General features: G+C 41.2%; 1 protein-coding gene across 9 annotated transcripts in view; it reads left to right on the top strand.

Moving 5' to 3' along the window:
* Positions 1-11,000, top strand: part of CAB39L (calcium binding protein 39 like) — a 129,869-nt gene that overhangs the window by 100,211 nt on the left and 18,658 nt on the right. For all 9 annotated transcript variants that reach the window (XM_019524669.1, XM_019524675.1, XM_019524672.1 and 6 more), the window contains one exon: positions 5,769-5,937. In XM_019524669.1, the coding sequence (XP_019380214.1) occupies positions 5,769-5,937 (169 nt within the window). The remainder of the gene's footprint in view (positions 1-5,768; positions 5,938-11,000) is intronic.

Consider the following 11,000-nt stretch of genomic DNA (forward strand, 5'->3'; position numbering starts at 1 on the left):
CACCCCCCCCCAAATCTGCCCTGATTGCATTGTAGGAATCCACACTTCAGATTGCTTCCTCTTCTCCCTCCTGCCTTTCCTGCCTTTTTGTATTCACATCACTCTCTCCATTGTATACACTGCTCTGTGTGTGTCCTTTTACAGCATCTGAGGAAGTGAGCTTGAGCTCATGAAAGCTTATGATACATATATCAATCTCTGATTTAGTTAATCTGTAAGGTGCAAATCTACCCTGCCTTCTGTCTGCCTTCAAACTGACACAGCTAACTAATTCTTTGTAGTTTTTAAGATACTTCAGGGTTTGCATTCAGTCTCACAGGTCTTTCTTTTTAAAAAAAGACCAGAACCTAGGGAATTTGGTTTTATACTGAAAGGTATAAAGATTTTAAGGTTTTAAGATTTAGCAAACTATGAGTTTGCTCCTGATCCTGGTGAACTTAGTGGCAAAACTGCTATTGACTTCAAAAAGAACAGGACTGAACCTGTTCTTTTTTTATTAAAAATACAGAACCTGGGCCATCATTGATCTTAACAAATTGCATGTAATAATTAAATGTAAGCAATTCTTAGCCATCAAACACATCTGAGTTTCAAAGCTATTAATCTGAGTCACCAGATTCTTCAAAAGGATGCCAGTCGGCTTGCTAGAGGAATGGTCGTGGCGGCTGCTTCTTTGTACTGATCAAATGTCAGTGTTCAGACCACATCTCTCTCGATACTAAACATATCATGTGATGGTGAACTGTGTCACCTGATGATGATGGCTCATTTAATCACTGCTTATAAACATTTCAGAACAACTTTCTACTGATTTAAGTCAAACTAAATATTATCTCGTGTTTGGGTAGGTTCTCTTGACAAGCCTGCATTATTTTTTCTTAGTTTTGGGGGGATTGTTTGTTTGTTTCGATTTCTACCTTCTTTCCTTTCATTTTTGTTTGGGAAAGTGCCTTGTATGTCTGTACCACATGGTCCATTTTTATTTAAAATTGTAAAATATTTTGGATTTATTTTGGATTCTGGTAATAAGATTTTATTTCATTTTATTAATATGAAAGTATAGACATGTAATTCGTACTATCAATAGGAGTGGCACTATACAACAGGTGAACTGTGCCAAAATATTAATATACCCAAATATTGGAGAATATTATTAGACACTGTTACAGAATTCTACATAATAATCCAAAACACTTACTCATACAATACTGCTGCAAGATTTCGGTGATTGGTATAGAATATTGTAATTTATTTTTAAATAAGGGAGCTTAATCAAGTACCTAAACCATTTGCAGATGTATTTGAGTGAACACAAAGGCACCTGCTTGCATGGCATCCAGACACAAAATTGACTAAATCCATCACTTGCTCCAGTTTTAGGCACATATGGTAAGGGCCAAACCTGGAATTTGTTGCATGCAGGCAGACTACTGTGCCCATGTACATTGAATCACAATGTTAGGACCTCAGACTTAATTTTAGGCACCTGATTTTGAGCACTTGGCCCTGCAGTTACTTTTATTGCTTTTATTTCTTCATCATGAATCTTCCAATGAATAGAATTCCTCAATGTAAATTTCATTTTAGAGAGAAAAGAAAACTGAAACAAAATGGGCAAAAATGGCAGTTTCCTGTTCTTCTTCTGAATGTGACTGCCTCGCTTATTTAAACATAGGATGCTAAGCATAGTATTTTACATTAATGCTCACTGATTTACTTTTAAAATAAAATTAATGTTTTTATACACAGATTGTGGAATAAACAGCATGGGATTATCAGGGAGGCTTGCCATTGTTTGAATGCTATTGAATGTAAAATTTCCATAGCGGCCTGACAGTTCCCAGAAGTTTCAACAAAAGGTCACTTTTTCACTGGATGTGAGTTCTGTTGTTAAGTAGGAAGAATCCAGAATCAGATCTCTCTCCCAGTATTCCCTGAATGAAACTCCAGTGGCACTACCAGCTTGAGATCATTGCTCTTACCTTTTGGTTCCTATTTTACTTCTCAGCTATTCCCTCCCAAGCTCTCAGCTTCACAAAAAACTTTAGCAAATGGTTCATTGCTTACCTACTTTTTTGTAGGTTAATTGACTTTCCTGCTGCCAAAGGGACTCACTTTTAATGGCCTCTTATTTTCCCTGTATGAAAGCCCTGTGTGATTTGTAGTGTGTAAAAAGGACTTCAAAAGAATGGAGCCTTTGGTATATATAGTAGCTAATAACCTTGGGCCAGATTAATCACTGATTTAAATCTGTTGCTCTCAAGAGTGTCAAATGAGTAACGAATTCGGTTCGCTTTGACTTAAAATAACTTGTTCTTCTGTGGTTCAGAGCTACTACAGAAGATTTCACTTCTTATCCTAAGGTAGTATTCTGTGCCCTGAGATACCTAAAGGAATTAGAAATGTCAAATATCCTAAGGGCATCTTGCCATACATGTTTCTGTGCTATGCTCCATTGCTATCTCCAGATAGCCTTTTACAAGTTGGGATTGCTAGAGGTTGATTTTGTGCTAAGTCATTAGCAAAAATCCCAACTGACTTCAGTGATAGAAGACCAGATTTTAAAGGTCAATGTAGAACTTAAAGGAGGCAGAGCAGTTTGTCAATAGTCTTTTGTCCTCTCCAGGATTGATGCCCTGATGGGTTCTTCCTCTCCACTCCTATCTCTGTGTCTTCTATGTACACCCCATTGACTGAATCCCCAGTGCATCATGATAACCCTTAAACTCACTTCTTAAAGTACCTACAAAACTGGGCTATAGATATTAAATTAAAGTTAGTTTCTCCTTTGGGTTTCCAGTGCATCCAGAATTCGTAGTGTCTGACGTTTAGGTTGTAAGATCTTCAGAACTAGGAATATCTGCATTTTCTTTGTCTATATAGCAGGAAGCACAGTGTAATGGATTACTCTTTCTGCTCTGTTCTGGGCTCTACATTAGCTGTTACCACCACACTGGAAAGAGATCTGGGAGTTATTGTGGACACTTCACTAAAAACATCAGCTCAGTGTTCGGCAGCCATCAGAAAGACGCACAAAATGTTAGGGATTATTAAGAATGGAATTGTAAACAAAAATTAAAGTATCATGATGCTCCTTTATAAATCCATGGTGCATCCACACCTTGAATACTGAGGCCAGTTCTGGTCTCCACACCTCAAAAAGGATATAGAAAAATTAGAGAAGGTACAGAGAAGGACAGCAAGGGGGATTTAGTGGTATGGAGAGGCCTTCATAGGAAAAGAGACTAAAGAGGCTAGGCCAAGGATGGGCAAAATGATGGATCCGACTGGTTGCCAGGCTCCATATCCCAGCAACCCTAGCTCCTAGCTGGTCTCCATGGAGACCCCAGGGGCTGGGTCTATGACAGTGCGGGGCCACATAAGTGGGGCTGTGGCCTGGCTGTCCCAGCCCTGCGCTGTAACGGAGACTGGCCAGGAACCGCTGGGCCAGAGCCTGGATCTTGCAGTGGTGGCAGCATGGGAGGGGGGTGAGGGACCAGGGCAGAGCTGCAACCTGCTGCCCACACACCTCTGTGATGAGCATGGGTTCCACGGCAGGGGCATGCAGGCAGCACAGCACAGCTCTGCGTTGTCACCGCTGCAAGAACCCAGCTCCAGCCCTGGTCCCACGTCCTGCCTGCACAGCTCCTGGATGGTCTCCATGGAGAACCTGGGAGTGCAGGGGTATGACAGCACAGGGCTGGACCAGGCTGGGGCGGAGCCCTGGCTCTGCGTTCAGTGCTGTCGTGGCCCCCCACTGTCACACGGCTGTGCTCCTGGGGTCTCCGTGGAGACTGGCTGGGAGCTGGGGCTGCTGGGAAATGGAGTTTGCCACAAGCCAGACTTTGCACACCCCTAAGCTGGGCCTATTCTGTTTTAGAAAAGAGATGCTTGCAGGGGAACATAAGGGTTTACAAAATACTAAATGGTAAATAGGGATTGATTATTTACTCTCACAGTACAAGGAATAGGGATCACAAAATTAAACTAGGGGGTACTAAGTTTAAAACCAACAGAAGGAAGTTTTTTCACACAACACATAATTAAAGTGTGGAACTCCTTGCCACCAGATGTTGTGGAAGCTGACAGTTGAGCCAGATTCAGAAAAGGGATTGGACAAATTCTCAGAGGAAAAGAGCATCCTCAGCTATTAAGCATGGGAGTTAGGGATACAACCTCTGAATCAGAACTTCCTAGACCTGAAATGCTGGAGGCTGCAAGTGGGACAAGAACAGTGGGGAAGCAAGCCCTGGTCATACCCAGTTCACTCTCTGTCTCGGCATCCACTCTCTGCTGCTGCGTGACACAGGATACTGGGCATGTGGACCTATGGTCTGACCCAGTTAATGGCAATTCTTATGTTCTTATGCATGTGCTTTGTTAAGTTTCACTCTGGGTGTGAAGGAACTGCATGTGCAGTGAAAGTGCTAGCGGTGACCAGAAAACTGGTGATCCTCCTTTGTGTATGGTCCAGGAACCCAGCCTAGCTTGCTTTACTTATGTGAACAGTCTGGAAGACACAACCCAGTTCCAGATAATGAAACATTTGGCTAAAAGTGTGGGGGAGGGGGGTTCTACTGCAATGATATTTGCATTTTTGAAGTGCATTGTGCTGGAAACAATGTAATTTGTTTATCCAATGATTAAATATTTCCTGGCCATATTCCACAGAGTGACTCTGCCTCTTTTGTTTGGAAATTTGCATTTGTACTAATGTGACCTGATGCAGTAGATTTAGAGGTAACACTTAACAGAAAACATCTGTGGACACTTACCATATAGAGAGTTGCGCAGTAAAATTACAAATGGCTTTGAAAACCACAGCAATAGTGCTTCACTGACTTCAGTTACTCGGGAAAGAGAAACTTCACTTGTCTTTTGAATCATCAGTTTGTTTCTCCTTAAACTAGTTATTGTAGTCACCAAGTTAAAATATGCAGGTTTGGGATGCTTTGGAAGGCTGTCATTCTTTCTGCTCTAGAAATTCAGTGATTTATTTTAGATTGGACGTTGATGGTAAACTGGAAAGGCTCACATGTTTTCAGCACAAATAGTGCTCTGTCTTATTTTAGGCTGGTGGTAGAAAATAATTGTGTAGACAAAAAATAGTGCTGATAAGCTTTGAATGGTGATGGATAATTTTGATATACCATAGCCCGCTGAAGAAGAGTTTCCTTTCTATATCTTTGGAATCTGTTGTATTCAGCTAATGTTAATATGTGTTTGTTCACTTAATGGTCATTCCATATGTTCAGTATGTTGTTTTTTGGGGGGGGTTTTGTGGGGGGGTTTTGCTGGAGGGACTTTTGCTTCCCTAAATCCTGTTCTATTTTGCTCTTGAAACCTTCCATGATTCAGTAATGCATTTTACAGCAATACTCAAGCTGCCTTAAAGGAATCTATGTCATCGTTATACGGTTCTATAGTGAATCATAAGAATTCAGCACAAATGGTTAGTGCATGGCATGGTCACATATTGGTTAGTGAAGACAAAGAACTGGAATGGAAGTTATTGGCAACCTAAACAATACATCTCAAATAGTATCTCTCTTTTGTTAGATATGGACAGTAAACAGTAGATAAATAGTATCTCTTTTTTGGATATGAACCCAAACCAGGAAGACTGACTTCGTAACTGATGGTTCTGGGCCGTATGTATGTATGTGTGTGTGTGTGAGAGAGAGAGTGGTAGAAACATTTTACATACAGTAGGTTTTCCATTTATATTTAAAATAACTGCCTGCTTTTGGTGTTCTTTTTGTATCTAGATATGAAACTCCACATATTGCGTTACGTTGTGGAATTATGCTGAGGGAATGTATCCGGCATGAACCACTTGCCAAAATCATCCTTTTCTCAGAACAGTTCAGGGACTTCTTCAAATATGTGGAAATGTCAACATTTGACATAGCTTCTGATGCCTTTGCTACGTTTAAGGTAACTTATTTAATGTCAACCACAGTTTTATGATACAGGGTTTAAAACAGCCTGCCTCATGGGCCAGAGGCTGTTGGATGTGGTGTAGTATATCCAAATACAAGTCAAACTTAAATGAATGCCTGCCTGGGCCCTAGATGGCCTTGCTGTTAAATTTAATTACAAAGCCAAAGGAGCAGCTTGTGTTTGTGTTTTTGGGAAGCTGGTAGCTATGTTGATCTAATCCCAAAACAGAAACAAATCATATGACTTATGTGAACAAGCACATTACAGTAACACCATTCAAAGACCAAGCTGCAGCACAAAAAATAAACTATTGGTAAATAATTTTGAATAGTGAGTAAATTTTGAGAAACCTGCAATCTACACAGAACTAGCCTTCCACTTTGCCAGACCCACAGACAGAGCTGCAGTCCCTGCACTCCACCCAGGTCCTCTCAAGAGCAGGATGTTGGGAAGAAGATGGAACTATGGGTCTGCTTCCCTCCCCAAAGCAGTCCAATGGACCTTTGCTCTATGGAAGAGCCCTGACATGTATCTTCTCAAGGCATGTGGTGCTGATGTACAATGCCTCTGACTGTTGTGTAATGGCAGAGTCCTACATGATGCAGAAATGTCTTTGAGTGGTCTCTGAAGTGCAGCCACACAACACCCATCATTCTGGGCTGTGTTCTAAATGACACTGTCTAGCACGTAAGTACTGTAGCAGGAAAATTGGAGAGGTTTTTAAATCACATGTGGAAGTTTGTCTTTAGGAAGTATTTGTGGTTCAGTACTCCAGCCCAGCTGTGTAATATATATTTTAACCAACATATGCTTCACAATATCTTTAAAACAGCAAACTAAACAAACTGGAAGAGCAACTGCCAGACACTTTCATCCCAGGCTCTGGGTGCAACAGGGAAACAGCAGATTGTCCAAAGAAAAATAATACCAAACTCCTACTAAAGCAGGTTGTAAGAGCTGCAGCCCCCAAAAATGCTCATTTTATTCCCCAAGCACATGGCCTGACTAAACATTAAAAAAAATATCCTTTCTTTTTTCTTAACCCTTTTGCACAAATGGGCAATATATTAATTAATATGACTCCCAAAGATGTATGAGGAGATTTGAAACATGGATAATTAAACAAAGTCCATGTTCCAGGGAGGCTAGATGTATATTTTGGACATAGCATGAGTGAGGATAACAACAATGAAGAAGGAGGAGAATTTAACACCTGTCCTTTTTACTGGCACCTTGCCAGCTTCTCATCACATCGGTGTATTTCATATACTAATAATTTCTGATTAGGCAACCATTTTGTCCAATTAACTCTGCCTTATTTTGGCCTTAAAATGTCAGTTGTGAACTCTAACTGATGCAGTGGGAGACCCAATACTAAACAGTGTCTCCCCTACTAGATATTATTTGAGATCTTCCAACATGATGGTATTGCTGCTTTTCACAGAACATCTAGGACATTTCTGTCTCCAGAGTGGTTGAGAAGTTGGAGATGCTGGATCATTTAATAAGGCTGCCTGTTAGTATATCAAATGTACTTTTTTTGGTTGGATCTTGCATTGAGTCCTTTCTCCAGGGGTCTCTGAGTTTTTATTTGGCTTTCCCCCCTTCTGTTTTGGAACAGTCTCAGGCACAGTGTGCTGCCTGAGCACACGCTGGAGATATTGGGTAGCTTATTGTCTTTTTCTTGTTTTCATCCCCTGGTGATAAAATGAGACTTCTGTTAGATAAGAATAACTAAATGAGGGTCTGATCAAGCAAGCCTTCCACACGCATCCCTGCTGAAATCAAAGGCACTTATACCTCTGGAGGTCTTTCAGGATAATTCTCTAGACTAGAGGTATGTTAATGATCATCAGCTGTGCTGGATATTATTGGAAAGTACAGGATTCTCCATTCCTAGCAGAGTCTGCAAGGATGAGGTACTGCAATAAGGAATGTTAACTGAAATCCGTAAGTTCTGGAGGACATAAGCAATTCATGTGCTATTCACTCATGACCAGTATACTTGGTAGGAATCATACTTGCCAAATCATTTAGTGATTAGTCCTGATATATGTTACTATCTAAAATTGCTACAAACTGTATTATAGACTCACAGTTTTTGGGTTACTGTGGACCTGTACAAACCCTAAAAGATCCAGCATTACCCTGTAGCATTCTGCAAACTGTACCTAATGCTATTTTAGTATGTTTTGGTACCCTCTTAGGGAAAAGCAGGTGCTACAGCTCCTTCAGTTATACTTCTTGCACTTCCACTTAACTGGGAGAGGGGGTGTTTCTGCTTCTCATTTTCTCCACTGCCTTGTTCCCAGAAAATTTCTACTCTGGGCTGTGCAGTAGAGTTACAATTATTGAATAAATAAAGATAGAGACTAAAAAAACTCCAGGTAATTGTATTACTGCTGCCCTCAGCCCTATGGTCAAATGTTTCTGCCCTGTTTGCATGTTCATAGGACTGTGGTTCAGGGACTCAGCAAGCTTTAGTTGATCACTCTGGAAACCTGTAGTTTATAAGACTAATTTAAAATGGAGGAAGGGTCACTGAAAAATAGTTATGCAGTTTTTAACATGTACATCTAGATTTGGGGCCAGATCCGTAAGAGGACTTAAGTGTCTAAAGCCAGACAGGCAGATTTTATGTTCCTAAGTCCAAATCACAGTCCAAAATCCCTTCTTGGCAGCCTCATTAGGCTCCTCCCTAACACTTGACTGAGTTTCCATAGGCATCTATATGTGCCAAGAACTGCCCTTGTCTGAGTAGGTACATGCCTAGTTCAGACCTAAGCTCTGCTGGGATCCAGAAACAAAGATGGCACATTGCCCCTGAATCTCAGAAGGGATGCATGATCCAGTAGAAATGCTGTAAGAGTATTTCAGGCACACCAAGTGGGTTTGGGCCTCTTTTACACAATCTAGTCATAGTCTATAGTCATAGTCAATATAGTCATAGTCTAGTCATTGCTTTCTTTAAAAACTCAGTTGCCAACAGAAGACCAGGGGTTGCTGATGGTGAAGTCCACCTATAGCCACTATGTTATCATATGAAAGGTGGCTACCTCCACCTCTACCACCTCTTCTTTAAGTAGCTAAGTTTTAAAAGAAGACTGTTAGCCTTCCTGTAGGTAGCTTCCTGCTCTTTTCCAGGGGGTTTCTGCATCTTTTTGAGGAGCTGTGCACCTAAATAGTAGACCAGTAGTTCTCAACTTTTTAGATTCAAGGCACCTCTCATTAAATTCGAGAGCTGCCCTCAGAAAGTGGCAGCTCTTAGCTTTCACTCATGTTCTATGTAAAAATAATAGAGTGATTCCTCTGTTGCAAAGAACTCAGGCCACACCAGGTCAAAATGTTTTTGACAGTGTGGATTCTTATTTGAAATCTCTGGTTTATCTGGTGAATTATGCTGTAGCTGCTTACACAGCTTACAATGATAATATTGTGTGGTACCCCACAGCATCCTTAAATGGATCTTGCAGCATACCAGGATGCTGTAGCACCCTGGTTGACCATCACTGGCAATTTAGAGGTGAAGTGCCAACTTGAGCATCACAGTAGTACCCTCTGTGACAGGCATAAATTTCTGCTTCTAACTCTCACAATTTTATGGCAAATCTTGTGATACTTGTTTTTTTTCCTTAAAGTCTCAGCTCCCAAATTCATGTTCTAACTTAAGAACCTTGGCTCTCCTTAAAAAGAAATGAAGTTTCTAGCTTATGTATGCAGAAAGAAGTTTGAAAATATGATTTGAGAGCTCCCTCAGGACTCATAAGGCAAACATGAGGAATACCAAATCTATTAAACAATAACATGGCTAGGGTGAGGGGAAGGCCTAGGTCATGGTTTCTGAACACTTTTTTAAACTGGCTAAACTGAGAAATTGGAAAAGGAGGGCAATGGAGGGGCTGGAGTGTAGCCATCTAGGTTAAATCATTTTAGCGTGGACTGAAAACAGTAACCTCCCTATTCACAGGTGACAAAGGGATTAGAGCAAGAAGGAGGCACCTGGAAGGGCATAGGTGGCATTTTCCCATTAAACTCCTTTTTAAATCTCTATCTAATGGTGACACCATAGTTCACAGAGAGGTAATGTAAGTGGGCCGAATATAAGAAGCTGAATAGAATTCTGGCTCTGAGAAGGAGATGGAAAACACAAATGCAGCACATGTTGTCATGTGCAATCTCCACACACAGTGTCCCTACATTAAAAATGATGTTGGCTGAAATCTGTTTTACTTTATGCTGTGTGTAGTTGGCTGTTCTGTCCCTTGCAAGGTACTGATGTAACCCATGAGCAAAATGTGGGTGTTTCTTAGGCTTAATTCATTGGAATATTTTGGGTAGTCTCTGGAAAAAATCACTTAAAGCTGGGACAAAATCTTTTCAGTGAGAGATCCTTCTAAATATAGATGTGGCTCTTTTTTCTTCTGTCTGTTCTTTGCTGTCATAGAAACAAGTTGTTCCTTCTTTCCTCGTGAAAAGCTAATTAGAAGCATAATTAGGTAGGGCCCAGAAACAATTAAAAGATGCTCTTGGAGAGTTCAATCCAGCAATGCAAGGCATATCCTGAAACCTGGTCTTAATTTTTACTGTCATCCTTTAACCTATTGTATAGGAGCCTTTGTACACACCACAAAATTAGCCTTTAAAGCAACTTACATGCTTTTGCACCACTTTAATGGCATTGCTGTTTACACTCTTGGTGGCCTATTGCACTTTAAATGATTTAGGTACGTAGCAAGATAAAACACCTCCATGGTGTTTTAGTTTGCTACCCGAACAAAGTGCAACAGCCACAGATGGAAACACTGAGCCCTACACGGCTCAGGCTGTGCAACCCAGCTGCAGCTCGTGCAGGCAGGATCTGCTGAAGAAAAGAATCCCAACACCAGGTCTGATCTTTTTATTTACTTTTTCCTCCCTGGAGCTTGCCTGCCTGAGGTGCATGGGGGCCCAGTGCTTCCTTTCACAGCTGTGGTGCCTGGGCCAGGTGCCAGCAGGCAGGTGCTGCCTGGGGGGCACTACCACTGCAGAGGGAAGCACTACCACCCCTCCCCTCCCCC

This window comes from Gavialis gangeticus, unplaced genomic scaffold (assembly GCF_001723915.1).
Source record: "Gavialis gangeticus isolate Ggan-Ray unplaced genomic scaffold, GavGan_comp1, whole genome shotgun sequence".
NCBI lineage: Eukaryota > Metazoa > Chordata > Crocodylia > Gavialidae > Gavialis > Gavialis gangeticus.